Genomic DNA, 23,439 nt, shown 5'->3' on the forward strand with positions numbered 1-23,439 from the left:
CGTTCTTGTCGTACGTGATCCTTTTTTCATCATCAGTTATCAGCATGTTCAAAAATGGTTCCGTTTCATTACGTCGTAATAAAGAATCACAAATGATTTCATTCATTCATTAGGGTTTCTTTCAGTGAGCTCATAAGTTCTTTGGCTACGTCTTAACTACTGATATCTTACCCCATTTTTTTCAAAAATGGCTACCAGACCAGATGGGCGACCAGAGCGACGTGCTTATTATCAAAATTTCCGGATAGAAAACGCTTAAACCCAATTTGTGCTACTCTTACAGACACTGCACATTTTTTTCGCGGCTTGCCTTGCATTTTTACCTTCGAATTTCTTCATTAGATTCACTCATCTTGATAGTACGAAAAATAAATAAAAATCACACATTTTCCTAATATAAATTTTAATGATACCAAAACCATATATACAAATACATAGATACAAATAGTTTAGCCAAAGAGATTTTATTACTTTTAGATATAGAGATTTATTACTACAGATTTTATTAAGTTCATACATATTATAATGCGAAAAGACTTTTTCCCCAATCTAATATCATCAGTAAGTGGTCATAGTTAACTAATAAACATAAATAATTTTAAATTTAGACAAACTAATAAATTACTCATCTTGTATCAGAGCAGTGTTGTCCTAGTGTCTTCAGGGTGCAACTCTCATTCCTGAAGGTCGTCGTATTCCTTAGCATTCTAATGGACTTTTTGTATATGTGCCCATCTAACACTCGCTCGTACGTTGAAATCATGTCGCAAACAAAAAAGACGACGACATGTGTTTAACAGAAGGCTGATAAGACTGAAGGCAAGTAGGTGACTTGTGTATGAAATAAAAATGATTAAAGAAACGGATGTAATCGGACCGATAATGTAACTAATTTAGAAAATTTTCATGGGACATATACCTTTTTATGAATTGATTTTATTGTTTTTCAAATCGTACGAAAGTTAAAAGTCCTTACAACAATTAAAGAATCCCGCACAATTGTACTGTCAAAGTTTTCAAACAAATATCAGTGACATGGACATGGAAATATATAAATATATATTTCCTCCATATCTTCAAAGGAGGAGAATGTTATCCGCTGCTTTAAAAAGTAATTTCGTATATGTACAGGCTTGAATTAGTTGGTCTGTTTCTTATTCGGAGTAACATTCTATTAAACTAAACGCGTTCGGTAATTAATCGAATCTGTGTGATTTAAGCTCTAGTTGTCATAATTATGTTAGGACGAACAGATTTATTTAAATGGAATGCAACCAACGATACATATACCTACTTATTAAGTTTTACGAGTCTAAAGAATACTTAATTATTTTTATTAGTGAACAGTGACGCACGTACTAATTTATCTAGATTACCAATTCTGAAACTGACCTCGTAACATTGATTAAAAACCTAAAACAAGTTTTGTTGTGATTCATTATTAGTATTTCAATTATTACAGGACAGTCAATTTATAATTGATATAATAACAATTGATTTATTAACGAAAATACTGCAATGACGTACTTATAAATAATTTTCGTGTGACGTTTTGAGTTGAAAACTATTGTATGAACAGTTGTTCGTTCGTCCAACATTCCTTTAAAATATTCGTATTAAAGAATCTCATCTAAGTATATTGTAAATACTATGTAACTTAACTCCTATTGGCAGAAAACAAAATATACAGCAGATAAGTATGCATCTCTTTTATCTTGCTTGATAAGATATCATGAAGTATTTTTAATATTAACTCGTATTATTACTCAGTTCTTTTAAGTTAAATATACATTACCGACTCCGTTGCTCAGGTGGTCGGGCATTGGAATATGTGAAGGTCAAAGGGCTAAACACCTACTTGCGCAGATCATCATAAATGTAACAGGTAAAAATGATTCTGGCGAATGTTCGTTCAAACAGTACTAAATTCCAGAGAAAAACAATTAATTACAATATACATGAATTGTTATGCCGATGTGGAATGCGTTGCTATAGTTTAATCGAAAATATTATAACAAATATTTAAACAGTTGTTTTCAAGAAGGTATTTAACTTCAATGCGAAAGATGTGAAATACAATTTAATTTTTTTACAGATATTTAGAGTAAAAAACTAATGTATTTTTCGTGCATTTTTTAACATCCTCTTTATAATGTTAGTTTTTGTTTTGAACCTATAAACATTTTTATGTTTCGTAACGTTGCACAAAAAATAAATATATGACCATACCCATAGCAAACATGAAAAGCAATAATTGAATTAGTACTTACAGTTTTTGAGAGGATGTGGTCGTCCAGTAAACACAGAACGTGGCTCTCCCATCTCCTGAAAAATTTGGCTGCTAGGATTTTGTCAACCACCGTCCTTGTATGTTGAAAGGAACATATTCTCAAAGTCCCTTCTGTAGCCAACTTGTACCTCGGTCCCGGGGGTGGCACGGGCGTACCAGACGAGTTTGTTACTTTGGTCCCGATAACATCTATACAGCACTCAGGACTTGACCCCTGAAAGAAAGAAAATATTTTTATCAAGTAGTAGTCTTATTTCTGATGCCTAAAAAATAAAATAACCAAAAGTAAGAAAAGTCGGAATTCTAGATGTACTTCATAATTATTTTTCATAAAACTAATTTACTATATTAAGATACTTTTTTACTAGTGTGATAATATAGATTTTTAGGTAACTAATACCTAAACGAAAAATGTAGAAATTTTCGATTTAAAAAACAATTTAAATCTGGTTAAATTTTAGAACTTATTTGTAAAGCTTATATATATATCTGGACTAGGCATCCTAAATATACACATTTCATAGACGAAAAAGGTCAAGTATTCTAAAAGTAATTAAAATAAAATTATAGATAAATCATCGATTTGCGTCACGGTCATTATACTTCACAGATAATGTTAAACGCTAAACGAATACTTCAAATTATACTTGTCATTAGAAAACATTGTCATTAGAAAAATGAATCCATTGAAGCATTGCAAATTAATACAAGGCTATGTATTAATTTGCAATAATACCTGTGTGTGGTGTAACATTCCTAAATGATACAACCCAACTTTTTATATCACTGACCAACTGAGTCGATTTTATTACAATTTCGTCATTATCGTATTAGCTCACTACCTACTGTAAGGATAGTGTATGCATTTTTGTGAATAAATAATTAAGCAGTACGAAACATCAAAAATCATAGAAAGATTATTCTGGATAGTAAACATTTTATTACATTATAAAATGAATATTATACTAATATCTTAATATGTCGGCACTACAATGAAAGTAATAATGTTCATTAGCCTTAGTGTAAAGAAGACATTGGAATTTTCTTTGTATTAAAACACTGTCGTAAAGGAAAATATCTGACAACATACGAAATTGGTTTAATAGCCATATCGATCATTCAATATTCAATATATACTTGAAGGCTGTTAATTATTCTACACATGCTCTTTCTGTATTGTTGCAGACGGATAATTAGTTATTAATAGTTGAATATTTATATCATACATTTATATTAATCTACTACCAAGCCTGATTTTTTTCAAGCCATTGTTACTTTCAGTGTATGTAAAATACCATCTTTCGTAATGTTTTAATCTAACGGCGTATTCGAAATTAGTAAAAATATTAATAATTATATCGCAGCCAATATTGCAGCAATTAGCAGTTTAATTAACGGCCTAGCCTATTAACTAAACAGCGCCTTTTAACTAGCGGTCTGAAAGAGATTCAGCTAGTTGATCGAACTGCTAGGCATTCACTTGGATCGATGACGTTTCATTACTTGCCTAGCCTGTTGACTGTTAATTTAAATTTAGTTCAACTTTCTGCCCTAGGCTTAGCCTATCGTGAAAACACTTCAAGCTGTAAATATGCGTCGGAAAACCACCACCTTGATAGTATTTTCCAAAGTTTAATGAAATACATTAAGTACAATGGACAAGTGTAGTGACAATAATGTGAATTTAGCAGTGACTGACTCGAGCAATTAATTTTTAAATAAATATTTTTATGTGATATGTTTTATCTTTTTTTATATATTTGTGTCACATCGTTACTCTATTGTGCGAATGGCCCAAGCCATGGCCAGTTAATTAAATGTTATAACAACCGCTACGACTTTCAGGCCACTAGTTAAACGGCGCTGTTTAGTTAAAAGGCTAGGCTGTTAATTGAAGGCTAATTGTAATTAAGCTAGTTGGCTGCGACATATACATTTCTCGCACGAAGGGACCAAATAATGTTTATATTTATGTTTCGACATTAAAGTACGTCTACATTTTTAGCTTACTTCTTGCGCTGTGCTACTGTGTTACTGCGTGTGCTCGTAGCAACGATTGTTAGTCTGGAAACGCTACATTTTAAACGTTTCTTCTTGGAAAATCGTTGTATACGTCAGACATGGGTTTTCCCAAATGCCAAAACTCAATGTTGTTGTATAATTATGCCTATCAAAGATTATTTGAGAATTATGTAGTATAATTTGAAAACATTACATTTTCTTTTTTGTTGAAGGTCATTGCCATAATATATTGATGAATTTAATATCGTTTTTTATGTACTTGTAAGTATACGGGAAGAATAAATGGGTCTAACTAAAGAATAGTATCGTTTTAACATCTACTTTCTGTCGACCAACCTCTATAATACATAGATTTGGCAACGTTTCAAAAACTAAAAATACATTTGAGATATACAAATAACAACCAAGGTATTGAAATAAGTATTTTATTTTTATATACAGTAAATAAGAATTATTTCAATATTTACATATAAAATATTACAAAGGATTGAATGCCAATATTTAAATTACTACGTATAGATTTAAAATTATTTAACAGATTTTGAGTAGTTTTTTTGTTAATTTTATTTTATTGCTAAAACATACATAAACGAAGAGTGCAACAAAAACCACTAGTCGGTTTAATCTTGGTGCCTGTATTCAGTAACAGTATAAATGTAAAGAACATATTACTAGAGTTAAAAGAATAAAAAAGAAAGTTCAATCAAAACAAAAACGATTTTTTTTAAATATCTTAAATTTATGGAGCCAAGGAAATCACATCCCACGTTAAAATCACTTTTGACTCAGCTAGCGCTTGAAAAAGAATTATCTTAAGTTTATAAGGAATACGTTTATTTAAAATAGTTGCAAGGTTGCTTAATTAATTACAAGTATGTTCATTATGATGTTTCCAGTGAAAATGACTGTCATGAAACCAAGGTATGTATATTAATTAACCACCCCCAAACCTGGATAGTCGTAGTTCGTTGTGCAAAAGTGTAGGCAGACGTGATTATGAGCCAAAGTGTAGGCAGACATGATTATGTGCGCGGTGTACTGGAACTCGATAGTTAAGAGAGTTAAGTGCGTTGGCGTTTGTTGCTGGGATGTTCAAATGTATGTTTAATGAAGCTGGGTATCAACTGGCTTGAATCGTTTAAAACATGAGCTTTTTACTAACATACAATTTGGGGTAGTGGGTTTGCGACGCTGAATTAACAAAAAACTAACAAATTCATTTTTTTATGGTTTTAAATCTAAGTGACACTTATGTTAGATATAAATAATATAAGTGTTGTCGAATTATTAGACATTATCGGAAGCGAGAATGTTATATTACAATTTATGACTGTGGGAAAAACAATTATCGGTGATCGTTTCAATATTTAATTAATTTTCTCATAATTTTTTATTGAATCGACTTCCCGTTGAAGTTCTTTTTTATATTGTAACGTTATAGTGTAACATCCGGTAATTAGAAAAACTAATTTTAAATAAATTTGATTAAATGTTAATCTGTTAACATATTATATAATAAAGAAACATTAAATATACATTTAACGAAACTTAAGTTCATAAATAGAATTTAAGGACAATTGCATTACACATTTCTTTATGTCATACTTTACCGGTCTTTGAACAAAAAATACGCATTAATTATATACTACATATTAGTCATAATAAATAGATAAAAACAACATATTGATTGTACGCACTATAGCAAGTGGGACGTTATTTAATTTACCACTAAATAATTACTTTTGTATGCGCCCATATTGATTTTTGATGAAAATTTACATTCAATAAAATCCAATTTTAAATTAAATATATGTTGAAATAAATATACTTCTCACATTCCAAAAACCGCCATCCATGGGTGAAAAAGCGTTTTTACGTTAATCTTAATCTGGTAACATTTAACTTTTCTAGTAAATACAGCTATGTAATGTAGTTTGAAAACATCAATTATTAATCTTAATTAAGTATTTAACAACTACGTTTGCGTCATAGCATGTAGCGAAGAAATCTATACTGTTACGTAAAATCAGCAATAAAGAAATGTCAGTATCGAAATGGACATTGATTTCTAACCAGAATCGTAGGCGTGCCCGAATTTACTAGGGACGCTGCAACTTGCTCTTTAAACCCGACTGTATCGTATCTAACACGTTATTAATAGAAGGTGAGTTTTGTGCAAATTGAAATGGCGAAAGGGAACAATAATATCCATGCAGCGCACTAACAAAATGCCTCTCTTGACGTCACAGGTGACCTTGTATAACAGATATTTTTTTAGTTGATAATAAACAATGGTATTAACATGTCGTGTGTATTGTAGGTACTTGAATAAATCATATATAACGACAGCGTCTAGTGCACTTCGTGGTCTGTATAATCCGATCCAGAAAAGGTCGAAGCACTTACACTGTAAAATCTAAATTTTTTATTTCGGCTTCACGTAGTCTGTAGCTTTAAATATAGTTTACATAAGAATCTTAAGAATTTTCTGAACCGCGCATATTTAAATGTAGAATATAAGTTAATCAAATACCAAGGAGTGTACATTTTTATCAGTTTTTCCCGCCTTGTATGAATATATTAGGCACCTAGTTTACAAACACAGGGACCTTTGATACCTTATCACAACGTTTTTATACATCGCTTACGCAATCCTTATGTTATGGTAGGTTTCGTTACGGTATAAAATATTGTTATCGATGAAATGGTTTAACCATTATATACTATTCTTGAACAAAATTTCAGTTCTATGGATTTATTGCGGTCGTAAGTTTATTGAGGTTATTGGGTTTGTGTGTCTCAAGATATCTTTTACGTGTCTATGAGCCGAGCAAATACGAAATGTACCATTGATATGTTATATTAGTTTTAACATTTCAACTTCATGAAACAGCTTGCAGATTAGATATGGTATTGCAAATAAATTTATCCCGTATTATCCGTATCCTATTATCCCAAAGAATTAGACAATTATATTAATGAGTACATACATTAATTAATAATTATATATTTTTTTAGCTTTTAGAGGCATACATAGAGGAGGGTTCGATGGTAAGTATTCGCTTCAGGATGTCGGGTTACTGTTTGAAAATTCTAGGCTGGACTGTAGATATAAGAGAGAAAGAGATTACGCAGAGCTCCGGAAAAAAATTGCGCCAGCCTTTCATTCTTCGGAATCTACGTGTATATAATTTATATACATAATCCTATTAATTTATTAATATTTAACCGGGCCTATTAAAAATGAATGAGTTTTATTAATGTATTGTTGTACACACTTATAAATGTAGTGTTCTGGGAATGTGTGTTACTAATAAATATAACATTTTGTTAGGACCAATGCTTCAGCTATTACTAATTATTAAATATGGATATTTTATTCAATCACTTTTAAAGAGTTTTGATTGCGGCTGAGGGGATTCCTCGTGCATCGTAAATGCCGATTGATTGTAAAACATTGAGGTTTAGAAGTGGATTTTTTTGTTTAGAATTCATATGACTATGTGACACGTTTGCAGTAGACATGTCAAAGCAAATGCAATAAAAATTGTAAAAGATGTTTTGTACGTACAAACCAACGCCAATGTGAACATGATTTAAAAAAAATAATAAAAGCCGACATTTCTAAATATTTCCTAACTGTCCAAGATGTTTAGAGAAGCGGTTTCATATTTTTCTTTATATACGGATCTTAACACACACAATAAAATATAACACAAAATCTAACAATACGGGTACTTTTAATGATTTCAAATACCTAGCTAAAACAACCTAACAGAAACATTCGTTATCTAATTCTGGCTTAGTACTTATAATTTTGAAGTTATGGGAGTTGTAAAGATGCGTAAATTACTGTTAATAGTTTGATAGACGGTGGATCGACTGTAGGCCTAGTCAATGTAGTAATATTAGGTCCTTACATATGAAATTGGCGTTTTGTATGGTAGTAACAAAAAGTCAAATATTTTTAAATATAATAAATTTAATTAATCAAAGTATGAACCATTGTTTTCTATGCACTTTTGCCATCTCATAGGTAGTTCATTGATACCTTTACTAAAAAAACTAGTCGGACGGGAAACAATAAAATCTGTGAAGGCGATTTGGACTGCCCCATCAGAGTTAAATTTTTTCCCTTGCAAGAAGTTGTCCAAATTTAAAAAAAAATGGTAATCTGTTGGAGCAAGGTCCGGGGAGTACGGAGGATGTCTTAGACATTCCAATTGAAGCTCTTCTAATTTGGTAGCCGTCTGTTGTGCAGTGTGTGGTCTAGCGTTGTCGTGAAGTAGCAGTGGCGTGGAGCGATTGACCAGCCTAGGTTGTTTAGCCGCTAGCTTTTCCATCATGGTTTGCAATGTCACAGGTAATGATTCGGTTTAAAATACCTTCATTATTGTGCCGGTTCAGTAATGTAACGCAGCAGTCGACGCGCGTTTGCCGGTTTGCTTCAGTCAATTCGTGAGGTACCCATCTTTCAAGCTTTTTAATCTTCCCAATTTGCTTCAAGTGAATTAAAACAGTTTTATCACTAATACCTAAGTTTTATCACTAAGCCTGCAGCTAACTCGGACTTGTTTTGCGATGGATCCGCTTCCACAATAGCCTTCAATAATTCATTATCAACTTGGGTCTCAGGCCGCCCACGGGGCTTGTTCTGCAGGTCTAAATTTCCAGAACGAAAACGTTGGAACCAAAAACGAACTATGTTTTCTTTTGCAACATGACCGCCATACACATCATTCACCCTTCGAGTCGTTTCCGCAGCACTAGTGCCACGGCGGAACTCGTACTCGTAAATAATGCGATACTTTAAGTTTTCCATTTTGTAAAATGAGCGACGCAAACAGAAAAAAACAAATAAATTACGGGCATCGAAGCACAAATACATGAGTAAATAGCTGTACAAATTTGAATTTGGAATTCCTTACCAAAGAGGAGAACATCGTGATTAAAGTGGCCAGTACGAAATACGCCAATTTCATATGTAAGGACCTATATATATATATAACAATATATTTTCAATTTATCTAAATTTGAATTTAAAAGACTCTACACTAATTGTATGTTTAGTTTTGCTGCTAATAAAACTTTACCTTAGGCTACTATTCAACGACGAGGTCGGGGGTGTGGTGACACGGTACAAGCGACCCACTTTCTAACCTTCCTGTTTGATGACGTCACTTGTATTATTTGGGTCATGAGGGCGCCTGAGGTAAGAGGAATTGCTTAGCCTATCGTCGATAAAAAAAATCATTAATCATGACCATGCAAAAACGTGTATCTATCTTAAATATTGAATATCTTTATAACCCAACATAAAAGTATTTATAGTATTTAAGCATAATTATTATTTTGCACTTTATAAATGGCGGTTTCGGCATTAACTTAGCAAAAAATCTGATTATTTTTTGTGTTAGTCATTTGTCTTTCAAAACTGATCTTAAGCGACATGAATCCCCGCGACTTAGTAATTACTTTTTGTAAAAATGTATCTTATTTGGGTAGCATGAATACTTATCAACTGGAAGAACTGCCTAACCATAAACAACTAAATTATAGCCCTAATATTGCTTACAAGGAACAGTTTTACAAATAACTCATTTACTTTTAATCCGAGTGGAAAATAAATAGAACTAAAATCACGTTACAAAACATCGAATAGATTTTTTACGCATTCCTACGTTTACCGATTTCAATTATTACTGTTCGCGTTAAATCGGTGTCAGTCAAAGAAGGATGACAATTGTCGATTTGACATTTACACACGAACCGGAGATGGTAGGTGGTGTCCCGACGTAATGGCGCAAAGGAGTTAAATTTTAACCGCTGTCGCGTGCGCACTAAATGTATACCGCATACAGTATACCATTTACTTTTTTTTGATTCATCATTGAAGGATCCAGTGTTTGGAGTGAGATACGCCACCGTTGATGGTAAGTGCTAGTTTTAGTCTTATCGATTAATGGATTCCTTTTTTTTATTATACTGACGCGCGACAGCCGAAACAGCGCATATTATTTCACCGAGGGAAGGAAGCATCCTGGATATAGCTTCCGTATACCCAGGCCCATACAATTACACACATTAGTATATCACAGCTGAAAAAAAAAAACAGGGAAAATGATGAAAATAAATATTGCAATGCATTGTCTGGTATAACATTCCGTGCGTATTCTAAGTCCGTTTTTTGGTTTAAAATATGAAGTTTTCTCTGTATTGATTGTATAGTGTATCGGATTGATATTCACGGAGAGATTTGCAGCTTGCACGCGGGTGCCATAAGGTTATTGCATGTTTTACTGACTTATCAAAGATGTACGTTCTCCATATTTGTCCATAATTTTAATCGAATTATCATTTGTTAACTTAAAAAGTTAAATTGTTCAACTAAAGATAATTTATTTCACATTTATTTTGAATAACTATAAATCTGACTCTAAAAAAGAATTCTTATTAAAAACTTTTTAAAGGCTAGTTGATGTAATATTGTAGTACTAAATCAATATTATTAAATATTGATTTAGTACTACGCATATAATATGTACTATGCTTTTAATGATAAGAGTCTGAGTTGAAGCCTCTGATTAAGAACTTAAGCACAGAGTATGTTTAGTCATAATGCAGTTGAAAACTTACCAAAAATAAAAACATTTATCTAGGTGTGACCGTGGATGTAGAAAAATAACAACCTGTAAGCGTTATCAATTGATCAGTGACTTAATGCTTTTAAACGTTGGATACCTCTATAAACACTCACACTACCAGAAAGCTCGTAAGTGCGCCTTTTCGTTGCTTTTTTTGCACTTTTCTTGAAGGACCCTATGTAATGTAAGTTATTATTTAATAAACGATTGCTATTATCAGCGTATTTATTTTATTTACAGACGTATAAAATGTTATTCATGTTTGTGTGTTTGTTTTATTACTTCAGAATTTTAATTAGGTCTAAATATTTTATTGAAAGATACCATAAATTAAAAAAATCGAAAATTTTATTGAAATTGTTAGTTTCAACATACAAAGTATTCTACTAATCTTATTAAACATTGTCGATCCCTAATTGCCTAAATGCCTATTTTAGTTATCATTCAGGTTAGTTTCAAAAGAGAAAAATTAAGTGTAATTACTAATGTGGTTAGTACACACAATTACATAATTAAATAGTCACGTATCCTGACTACTTATCCTCTTTAAAGTCTGCATAATTCAGTGCATTTTATTTTGAGAATGACATTTTAACACATAAAATGAAGAAAACGTCAACGGGAAGCAAGACGCGAGTAGCTAGTGCATAAAACAGTGAGAGGTAGTAAACATTAAAGAAATGGCTGTTAGATATGGAAAAATACAAGTCAAAGTGCGTAATTTAATGCTTTTGACGTCAAAAAGAAACATTGAAATCGTTTAAAAGAGCATTGTTAAAATTTCCTGGAAACATCTTATTGCCTACATTGTTAATAGTAGTAAAAACAATTTACAAATAAGAAAAACAATAAAACTTTGTAGATTTGCTAGTTAAGCGCACATAACAACGGCCGTTTTAACAGAACCAATCAATTATGTACACAAACCAAAAATTAGAACAAAATAAGCATACAAAATATCGTATAAATATTATTAAACTTACAAAATATTCAGCAGAACTCTGGTCAGCAAGAGTTGGTATGAGCAAGCATCCTGGTGAAGATGGGGCAGTGGCAGCAGGAGGTGGTGGCGCCAAGGACATCAGCTCCCCAGCCGATGCTGACATGCCGCCGGCTGCCTCCAAACTTCTCAAACGGTCAGCTAAATCCGTATGACCACCACTAAAAGCCTTTCCACTACCACACTCTTTACTACTACACAGGTTATCGATTATACGAGGTCTTCGAAGCTTTCGAGATGCTGCACGCCATCGTCTCAACCTGCATGCCGCGTTATTTAAAACTTCCTCGGTCTCCTGACACGTTTTAAGCTCTTCGTCGGAATTCGCAAGATCAGCACCTAAAACTTCATCTATATAAGGCAGCTTTTGCTCGGTGATGGACGGAGATGGTGTATCATCAGAGGGTACCATGCTAGAAGGTCCCAAGAAATCTCTTAAGGCAAATGCCAGCTTTTGGTCGGAACTAAGGCCCACTGGAGCAATGCTTCCAACATTCTCTGTAGCCACATATTTAACTTCCTGGTTTCTGTCATCCTTCGGTTCACTTATGGAAGACGAATCCTCATTAGAGTTTATATCAATATTTATTTCTTGGCTTTGTGAAGGCATTCTGACAATTTTATATCTACCTACTTTCAAAAATAATTATTGTGATGTCATTTTACACGATAACTTAAGTCATAGTTTATGATGATTTTTTTCCGTTAATTTCACACACATTTATAAACATAGTGATCCCAAATACTACACGAATCTTACATTTTATATTTTGGTGTGGCAATTCCTCACTATATAGCTACTCGTATGTGCCTAAGCTCATGGTTATGATCGATGTTAAAATGTATCACTTTCATAATAACTGCGGCGCACTGAAATCGCAAAGAAAATTATGTGTGTTTATGAAAATAGATTATGCAAATCGATCATAAGCCGCAGAAACACCACGGATTATTATGCGTCAAAACGAAACACAATCAACCTCGTATAAACTCGGGCAGTGTGCGCAAACTGAACACTAAACACTCGCTAGCGGCTGCCGAGTACCGCTGTCATCATACTATAGCTATATTTAACGGACTCGATTGTACACTTCTTGTTTGTATCAATATAAAGTAAGCATGCGCGATGTAATTTCATGTTGAGCAACGCCCCGGTGTGGCTATTTCTAGAACTACATTATTATTGCCTTGCTGCGTCATAGCTAGTTACATGATAGTCGCGTGCGAAACTCAAAATAAAACTAAGAAGGTAGTTTAGTTTGTATTTGATAGATGTCGCTATAACTATTATTCGAGAACTGCTCGAATAAAATAATAAGAATGTATGTATTTCTTTTACGATCCACCATGTATTTCTGGACTGGAATTATGGACCTAAAATGCTATTTAGCTTATAATATATTTCTTACTAACGATTCACTAAATACATTAGGTTCGATTGGATTAGACGACCTTGTTTAAAACTAGAGCCTGTGAAAAATAAAAACCCAAAACATATTGTAAATAGCTTATATTGGTAGGGTACTAGGTTATATAAATGTTGTTTTTAGTGCATTATACTCGTAAGCCGGGCACCAAAAAAAACAAACAAAAGGCAGCCGGAAAGTATTAAAAATAAATAAAATGTTATATGTCGTGTAGTTTTATAAACATTCATTGCATTATAAACATAAATAGTATACAGGTGATTTAAGTTTTGAATAAATATGTGGTTGTACACAAAAGGAAGAACGTACAATAAGTACTGTCGTCTTAGCCGACAACGAAAGACCTGCAGCTTCAGATTTCCACCTGTTTCGGTCTCTTCAGAATTCTTTAGGCAGTGTCAGATTATCAGCACGAGAGGACTGCCATAACCAATTGTCGCGGTATTTTGATCAGAAGCTCCAAAATTTGTATAGCAACGGGATCATGTCCTTTTCCATTACCTTACCTTACCTTACCCTACCTACAAGATGACGAAAACTTGTCGAACAAAATGCTACCTATATACTTTAGTTAAATGTAAATAAACTATATTAAAAAATGTTGTGAATTTTCTTAAAAAATGCGAAGAAACTTTTTCTCTAATCTATTATTAACAACATGCGGTTTACTTAACGGGTGCCTGATTATAGACGTGGAAAGAGTAGCCCCATACTAAAGGAAGCACTGCATATGCAAACCCTTCTCATTTGGGCCTTCGTGTATTTATTTGTAATTGTTTGAGTCCAACATTACCTATACTAATACGTATGATAAAAACTTAAAACTTTAATTTTTTAGTATGTTTGTAAGAGTAATCTCTATAACTACTAAACCGATTCTAACAATTACTTCGATAATGATGACACTGTCTGTGTGTTATATTATATATTAGCTAGCAAAAATTACAAGAATGAATTGTTTTCGTCTATTATTTTTAACCATTGTTAGTATTAATTGATTTGTTTTATTTATTTATTTTTATAAATTAAATTATAATAAAAATAATCATAAATGAGCATCTGTTTTCTAACACAAGTGTCTCTGAATACTTACGGGGGCTGTTTCAACTCATGTATTATATGTAAAATTTGAGACACAATAAACATTTTTAGTTTTTTTTTTATCTGTTTAGTTTACGTAATCTTTGTTGTTAATTGAATAATTATGTTTTATATATTCTTACTAATATTATAAATGCTAAAGTGTTTAGGTTTAGGTTTTGGTCGTGGTTTTTATTTTACTCCCGGAAATTTAGTTGGTATAATATAGATATGGTATATACTATATTATAGCGAGCGCTGGCGCTAAGAAGCGTAATGATCGCGGAATAAAAATGAAGTAGCCGCCATGTGCTTTTTATTTACGAGTTATTTTAAACTCGTACAATATGCAATATTTAATAAAATCGCTGAAAACATCTCTCGACCAAACTAATGTGCTTTAATTCAATAAATTTTTGTCTCTATAACACTTGCCATGATGAAATAAAAACGAAATTAGAACAAATTCTGGGAGGTGACTTGTGTTTTTTTTGTTGCCAGGAATTTATATCGTATTGTGTTTTTAACTTTTTACTATAGTCAACAATTTATACTATAGTGAATACTACTGTGATACTTTGATAAAATCTACAATGAGTGATTTTAGTTATACTCTCAAGAAGGAGTTCACTCCACAGAGGATTGACAAACCTATATATTTTATACGATTACAAATAATACATGTTTTATTTGTCTTATCTACATAATATTAAAATTAAAATTTGTGAGCCACAATTCTTTTAAAAACATTCATAGGCATAAATACACACTTATATATATATATATATATATATATATATGTATATAAACAAGAAAATATAAATTTATTGATATAATGTAAGCAATTGTCATTCAATAATTTTAGGTTTGTATAATAGAATAGATAATTATGATTATTTACATAGAGCAAAATGATTCACACATTTGATTATGTATGTTTTCTATTATTATTCGGTCTGACAACTCTAAAATATTTCCATAATAAAATGGAAATTACATCACATCATCGTGCATAATTTTGGATAGCCTCGATATGGACATGGATTTTAGGAAAAGTATGTACATACAAAAGATATACCGAGAGTAGAGTGTGCTGAGTAGCCGAGTTTCCATAGTCTCATAAACATTACTTTTACAGTGTTCTAATGTTTTAACTAAGTACTAACAAATGTTAACTTGTATTGCATTACCATTTAATCATACCTTTCTTTATACTACTTTCTCGACAATAATATGGCAATATGAGGTAAACGGAGTCACGGACTCGTTGTTTATTATATATTGATATAATGTTGTAGGTTATCACGTTTGTCAAAATATCTTTGCTGTAAGTAAGATCAGATTATTACACGTAACGTTAATTACAATATGTGCTATGTAAATATGCGCTAAGTTTTGATGCAGAAGTATTAAAAAAAAATACTACTTCATATTAAAATTGTAGCAGATTAACATTTAATCCGCACTTGACGCATTGGATCAATTTACCGCCATATGATCACAGTTATATACCATGAAGGCTGCAATTGTTGGGGAATACCACCAATTGCTTACTAAGGACGTATTTAATGTCGGCCCATCACTGCCTGAACGTATGTCTATAATACAGATTACATTTTATTGCGGGCCTTGTTGCGATAGTGGGTCGAATGGTTCATCATGTGTCTTTGGTTATTGACAGCGTGTTTAGGATTATTGCCTTCAAATCCCACACAAAATGCACAAATAGTTATAGTGCAAGGTGTTCCAGCACCAATCTTGCAGCCAACGGCAGCCCCAACTGCAGCCCCAACTGCAGCCCCAACTACAGTAGCGACTACAGCGACCGCTACTGCTGCTACCACAGTGACAGCTACAGCAGCTACCACAATGGCGACGACGAGAATGCCGTCGCCATCGCCGACAAATGCAACAATGAGTTCGGCACCACCAACCCCAATGACAACCATGATGACCACAGCGCAACCGACAACTGTAACCGTCGCTCCAACTACTGCTGCTCCCACAACCGCACCTACAACACGAGCTACTTCTCCTGGTAATACAGTCTCATCTACGTTACAAACAACGAGTACTATGCGTACCACAATTGCTAGTCCATCAACATTGCCGAATTCATTTAACATAAGTTCTACGCCTTCGACTATTTCTTCAAATATATCTGATGGAATGATTGTGTTTTGTGATAATCCTGATGCGATATGTGTTTCTAATCCTGATGACAATACTACAGGGCAGCTGCCGATTGATCCCAGACTTGGCTCTACACCAGCGGCAGAATTCCGACTACCAGCTATAGAATACAGTCAAGCAAACCCTTCGTTTGACAGTGCTGTTAAATTTCCTCGTGAGAAGAGAAGTATAAAAGAGAACCAAGTTGCGGATTACGTGTACAGTAATTTAAACAATCACAGAATTCGAAAGAGGCAAAGCAACTGCCGATGTGTACCTTCTGGCACTTGTATCAGATCGTCGGGTAATGGCATGATCGATATAAGAATAGTTACACCCGTAAGTACAATTAATATTCGTAATATTCTCGGTAATGTTCATGTTTTTAATTGTTTTATTTGTTTTTAGACCATGATGCCTTGCCCTGCAGGGCAAGAATATTGTTGTGGTGCTACCACGACCGCAACAATTGCATGTGGGACTCTGCAGACGCCACCATCACCTGTAGTAACGCCAGCTGCTGGGCAAGCTAGTTTTGGAGAATATCCTTGGCAGGTACATGAAATGAAATACATTATTACAATAATTGACATTATATTTAATTAATTTAATTTAATTTAATTTGCAGGCATTAATTTTAACGAAACAGAATGACTATATTGCCGGTGGTGTATTAATAGATCAACGTAACGTTATAACGGTTATACATAGGCTTTCCACATACATGTAAGTATCGAGGTGTCACTCTTATAATTTAAATTCCACAAGTAAAGGTTTTACTAAGATTTAAACAATTTCAGAGTTTCGGGAACTGCTCCTAATGTCAAGGTGCGTTTAGGTGAATGGGATGCTGTTGGTACCTACGAACCTGTACCTTTCCAGGAATATACAGTAACAAAGGTGTTTACTCACCCCTCCTTCAACCCCAATACGCTGCAATACGATATTGCAGTTTTACGTTTGTCAGCATCTGTACCTCTGACACCCATGACGGGTTCAACGATGACCATTAATAGAGCATGTCTTCCGCCAACATCAACTACTACATACACAGGCCAAAGGTATATTTATTTTTGATTAATAATGTATAATATAATGGTATGATAAAATTGTTATCCGTAGCCACGTATAATAACATTATATTATTTATATACGCTCAAAAACTTCTCGCGTGATAGTTCGTAATAGTATTGTTAAAAATAAAATTACGAAATAATTGTCGCCATTCATACTTTAATATGGTCTATGTAGGTTTTATTATTTAATCCTCTATAGTTATGTAACTTAGAAAACACGAGACTTTTATATTATTTTCTTTTAGATGTTGGGTAGCAGGATGGGGAAAAGATATGTTTGGAATGCAAGGGCAATTCCAGCAGATCCTGAAAGAAGTAGATGTACCGATAGTTGCTCCTGCCACTTGTCAGGCGCAGTTGCAGGGTGCACGTCTGGGACCGACATACGTTCTAGACACTACATCTTTTGTTTGTGCTGGAGGCGAAGCTAATAAGGATTCTTGTACTGTAAGTATTATGTATAAAAATTGAATTGTTAACTTATGAAACTTAAATAATAGATTTTAGGAAGAAATGCTTAAGAAACACAGTAAGTATATTTTCTTCGAGTCTATTTTCGAATTGCCCCCTTACTAATCAAATTGTCCCCTTGTGGGGTGTGGACCTTACGTTGGGAAACACTGTGGTAGAAAATACAAATATCTAAAAGTCAACGCAGAATAAAAATTTACACAATTTATTTTTAGGGTGATGGAGGATCAGGTCTGGTATGTCAAGTGCAGGGGCAGTGGGTCGTTGTGGGGCTGGTTGCGTGGGGACTGGGCTGCGCCAGCGCAAACGTTCCCGCTGCCTATGTAAATGTAGCCGCCTTATTACCTTGGATACAACAACAAGTCGCTACGGCCTGATGTATTTTTATGTTTAAGTCACTTACTGTACAATTATTTTTTATTTATATTAAATACGTAAACCAGTGGATTTTAATTTTGCTTAATTTAAAAAATAAAACGTACGTAACATGTTATTATTTTGTATAATACTCTAAAACATATAGTGAAGCTTAACTAATAAACATAACAGTTTTTAATAACGATTTACAAAAAATTTGTAAAACACGTTTGAGGCGAAATTAAAAAGACGAAATCTACTAAGATTACTTGTATATACTAACGTATATGGCGTTCTAAACGCTCAATAACAAAATATAGTTAAGAATTAACATTAACAGTTCAATTAACTAGAATATACCTAGGACGTCATCTAGTATTGCAGCGGGAGCCTGGCCCACGAAGGACGATATCATTCATAGCTATATATGTATGTACTAAATCTTAATATCTATTACACTTATTTGTTTCATGTGTTTGACATATACTCCATGCACGATTTTATTCCTCATCAGGTTTTTCTTGTTTCACTATAGGCGATAAAGATTCTGTGGACGTTGGCGGAATAGGAGGTGGAGAAGATACTTCAATATATTCATCATTCTTCTCCTCTTTAACCTCACTCTCTTGTTTAACTTGAACTTCGGCAACTGGTGAAGACAAAATTTTAGGGGACGTATCGGACTGAAGCGCGACCCACGCTGATGCAGCACCCCTGGCGTACGCTTCATAGAATGCTCTTTGAGCTAATTCAGCTTCCTCGAGGTGGATTAATGCATGATTATCCAACTCCGCTCTGAAGAAGAATTTCAGACCGCAACGGCCGCAATCATAGGGCCTTGTAGCGGCTGGATGTTCTGGCAAATGCCTTTGAAGACCAGCTGCACTCGTGAACACAGCAGAACAAAGGTAACAACTGAAAGAACCAATGCCAGCGAAGGTATGTTCAATAAGATGTGTTTGAAGACGAGTAGGAGACTCTAAGGCTCGCCGACAAAGTCTACAGTCATTATCTGACGGCGGAGGAGGCCTTGGCGCAGCATGCCTTGCATAACATGAGGAACAGGCTCTCACACCTTCACCGGCCTCACTCTCTGATAGGGTTTTTAAACAAATAGCGCACCTTTGCTCATCTTCATTGGGTCGTAAATGGAATCTTGCGTGTAGACGTGCCTCTGGTTCTGAAGCTAAAGTCTGTCTGCATATAATACAAGGAGCAGGTAAACTAGGATGATGCCGAGCCATATGAGTTAAGAAGGCCTCTTCAGAGGGTAGCCTTGAACGGCATCTCGCACAGGTGTCACCGGCAACCACCTGCAAAGACAAAATCTGGATTAAAATAACAATACACGTGGAAGTAACAGCAAAAATGGACAGTATTTCATGAACGTGTAGTGTTTATTTATATAGTTCTAAAATAGAAGGTACATGTCATCAATGCAGACTTATTAGAATTCATATCTTTAAGGATTTGTAGGTGATTAGTACGTGTCGTCATGAAACAATAATTCGTTCTGAAAAGAACAGTTAATTTGCATTACCGTTAGGACAACTTTTTGCCGCGCCTCGATTTTATTGTCTACGCACCCTTCGCATCTTGGTACCACATGTTTACCACTAGTGGCCAGGTAGGATAATTTTTGTATATAAATCTACAGTTTTTAAAAATTAAACACATTCCACATTCCATCTTCACCTTTTCTCAACGAATTATTAGGAAGTTTTATTTTAACGAAATAAGGACCAAAACAACCTAAAGTAAAACTACCCTAAAGTGGTGACCCCGACGTGATACCAAGAAAATTGAAGATGACGAACACAGAAAATTCCGGTGCAGAGCGTCAAGTTTCATCACAACCGTCGAGCCAAGAAGTCTCCGGTATCTCACTGTCGCTCCGTGTGCCACCATTCTGGCGCGACCAGCCGCTCCTCTGGTTCTGCAGTTTCGAAGCAGCAACCGCCGATCTAAAACGAAGCCAGGCCCAGCTCGCCCAGATGGTCATCGCACAGCTTGAAAAGCAAGATATCCAAAACATCGCTGATCTCATTTGCTCGCCGCCGGAAGCAGATTACTACAACGCCATTAAAGACCGTTTAATATCGCTATACGAAGAATCTAACAGCGCACAAACGAAGAAGCTACTGTCGCAAGTTGAGCTTGGAGACCAGAAACCCAGCCAGCTGATGAGGCAAATGAAGCAGCTTAAGAAGGACAAATTTCCCGAGAGCACCATCAAAATGATGTGGCTCGAGCATCTGCCGCCACACATTCGTTCCGTGCTAGCCGTCAGCGAAGCGTTTAAAATCAAAACGACGCTTGACGACCTGACCTTGCTCGCGGACAAAATGATGGAAGTCCACACGCCGTCGCAATACATCGCTGCCGTCGCGACGCCTTTCACACCTGTAGCATCGCCACCAACTCCAGAACAACAACCAACCATCGACACCCTCATCGGTGAAATAAGAAGGTTGTCTTTGGAAGTTGCCGAGCTACGAGTACAACCGCGCGACAACTACCGCAACAGTCGTTCTCGCTACCATTCACATTCACAATCACGCTCGCGGAACGCATCAACAAAGCGCAACGAAAACCGACGAGAGTCGCAGATGGAAGATCGAAGCCGGAAAAAATCTCCAATGCCGTACTGCTATTACCATCATCGCTACGGTATGGACGCGAAGAAATGCACACCACCATGCAGTTTCAAGCCCATAAATCAGTCGGAAAACTAAAAGTAACGCTGGCCGCGGCGGGAACCGGCGTTACCGAATCATCACACCGCCTTTTCGTTACCGACAGGGTAACGAAACTTACCTTTTTGGTCGACACAGGAGCCAATATCTCCGTGCTACCAAAGGCAAAAGGCTCACGTGAAAAACCACTGCCATTTCAACTCTACGCCGCCAACAACACGGTCATTCCAACATACGGAGAGAAGTGACTCCAACTCGATCTTAACCTCCGAAGACCATATACATGGAAATTCGTCGTAGCAGACGTGTCTAAGGCAATCCTGGGAGCAGATTTCTTGCAGTACCACCACCTCATTGTCGACGTAAAAAACAGAAGACTGATCGACGGGAAAACAAAACTGGTAACAAACGCTCAACTCCGTACTGCAGACATACCTACAGTTCGTAGTATTGACATTGAGCAAAATTACCACAGCATACTAGCAGATTTCCCAGGCACAACCAGAATCACTTCAATGAAGCTTAGTCCCAAACATTCGGTTGAACACTTCATTGAAACAAATGGACCGCCCCTTCACTGCAAGCCACGCCCCATTGCACCGCATCGTTACGAAATGGTCAGGAAGGAATTCCAAAACATGATCGATCAAGGGTTATGCAGACCAAGCAAAAGCCCTTGGGCATCACCTCTTCACGTCGTGCCAAAGAAGAATGGAGACCTACGCGTGTGTGGCGATTACCGAAGGCTCAACGCCATAACCAAGCCCGATCGGTATCCCATACCACGTATACGTGACTTCACATACCAACTCGCAGGGAAGAAAATTTTCTCCACACTTGACCTCAATCGCGCGTACCAACAACTGCCAGTCAGCGAGCAAGATGTGGAGAAAACCGCTATCATCACACCTTTTGGTCTTTTCGAGTTTCCGCGCATGTGTCCTGGTCTAAAGAACGCCGGACAGACTTTCCAACGCTTTATTCACGAAGTACTGCGCGAACTCAACTTCGTATTCCCTTTCGTTGATGATATACTCATAGCATCAATCGACGAGGAAGAGCACCGAAAACATCTACGCATCGTATTACAGCGACTAGAAGAATACGGCATCACCATCAACCCATCAAAATGTGTTTTCGGCCAGCGAACTGTGAAATTCCTCGGTCACCAAGTCACAGCGGAAGGAATACAGCCACCCCAAGAGAAGGTACAAGCTATTACAGACTTTCCAAAACCACAAACCGTAGAAGAACTACGACGTTTTCTCGGTATGATAAACTTTTACCGTGAAAATATCAAAGATGCCGCCACCATACAAGCGCCGTTAAATACCTACCTGCACAACGTCAAGAAGCGTGACAAAACTAAGATCGACTGGACCACTGAATCAACGCAAGCTTATGAAGCATGTAAAGAGAGCATAAAAAACGCCGCTTTACTTGCTCATCCGTCTCACCAGGCGACACTTGCTATATTCAGCGACGCTAGCGACAAAACAGCTGGTGCCGCACTCAACCAATTTATCAACAACTCATGGCAACCACTCGGCTATTTCTCGAAGAAATTCACCGATGCACAGACTCGCTACAGTACCTACGATCGAGAGCTACTCGCCATCTACATGGCTGTCAAACATTTCCGCAAAATGTTCGAGGGACGAGAAATAATAATATTCACCGACCACAAGCCGCTAACTTTCGCTTACACAAAAACAAATACAAACAGCGAATCACCGAGACGCACCCGACAGCTACTTTATATCAGCGAATTTACCACTGATATACGACACGTCAGTGGATCTCAAAATGCAGCCGCAGATGCATTATCACGTGTCGAAGCAATCACCTGTCCATCGCCGATTGACTACAATCTACTTGCAGAAGCTCAAGAACGCGATAGCGATACCATTAAAGCACTCAGTCTACAGAGCAACTTATGTTTCAAGAAAGTCAACCTGCCCGTCTCAAATATCAAATTACACTGCGAAACTTCAACCTCACAGTTACGTCCGTACCTACCAGAAGAATACCGCATTCAACGCAGTACATAACGTTAGCCACCCTGGAATCAAGACTACGAGAAAATTAATTACGCAACGTTACTTTTGGCCCTCAATGAACGCAGACGTCGGCAAGTGGGCAAAAGTATGCCTACAGTGTCAGCGCGCCAAAATACAACGCCACACATCAAGTCAATTATCAAT

General features: G+C 35.6%; 3 protein-coding genes across 3 annotated transcripts in view; 1 reads left to right on the top strand and 2 right to left on the bottom strand.

Annotated features, from left to right (window-relative positions):
* Positions 1-12,997, bottom strand: part of LOC123716570 (C-Maf-inducing protein-like) — a 33,915-nt gene extending 20,918 nt beyond the window's left edge. The window contains exons 1-2 of the mRNA XM_045672376.1: positions 11,940-12,997; positions 2,271-2,504 (exon numbers count right to left, since the gene is read on the bottom strand). Coding sequence (XP_045528332.1) covers positions 2,271-2,504; positions 11,940-12,566 — 861 coding nt within the window. The 5' untranslated portion in view covers positions 12,567-12,997. The remainder of the gene's footprint in view (positions 1-2,270; positions 2,505-11,939) is intronic.
* A 3,125-nt stretch (positions 12,998-16,122) lies between these two features.
* On the top strand, positions 16,123-18,559 carry LOC123716403 (phenoloxidase-activating factor 2-like). Its single transcript, XM_045672132.1, has 7 exons — positions 16,123-16,501; positions 16,697-16,974; positions 17,044-17,190; positions 17,264-17,361; positions 17,436-17,696; positions 17,957-18,158; positions 18,398-18,559. Exons 1-7 carry the CDS (start codon positions 16,123-16,125, stop codon positions 18,557-18,559), a joined length of 1,527 nt encoding a protein of 508 aa, XP_045528088.1.
* Positions 18,560-18,759: 200 nt separating this feature from the next.
* Positions 18,760-23,439, bottom strand: part of LOC123716472 (zinc finger protein 423 homolog) — a 53,536-nt gene continuing 48,856 nt past the window's right edge. Inside the window, exon 11 of the mRNA XM_045672236.1 lies at positions 18,760-19,852. Within this exon, the coding sequence (XP_045528192.1) occupies positions 19,040-19,852 (813 nt within the window). The 3' untranslated portion in view covers positions 18,760-19,039. The remainder of the gene's footprint in view (positions 19,853-23,439) is intronic.

This window comes from Pieris brassicae, chromosome 11 (assembly GCF_905147105.1).
Source record: "Pieris brassicae chromosome 11, ilPieBrab1.1, whole genome shotgun sequence".
Lineage (NCBI taxonomy): Eukaryota > Metazoa > Arthropoda > Insecta > Lepidoptera > Pieridae > Pieris > Pieris brassicae.

Coding starts and splice junctions, on each gene's coding strand:
- LOC123716403 (XM_045672132.1), top strand. CDS start 16,123: ATGTGTCTTTGGTTATTGACAGCGTGTTTAGGATTATTGCCTTCAAAT. Junction 17,191..17,263: donor TTGGAGAATATCCTTGGCAG/GTACATGAAATG, acceptor TTTAATTTGCAG/GCATTAATTTTAACGAAACA. Junction 17,362..17,435: donor CATAGGCTTTCCACATACAT/GTAAGTATCGAG, acceptor AAACAATTTCAG/AGTTTCGGGAACTGCTCCTA.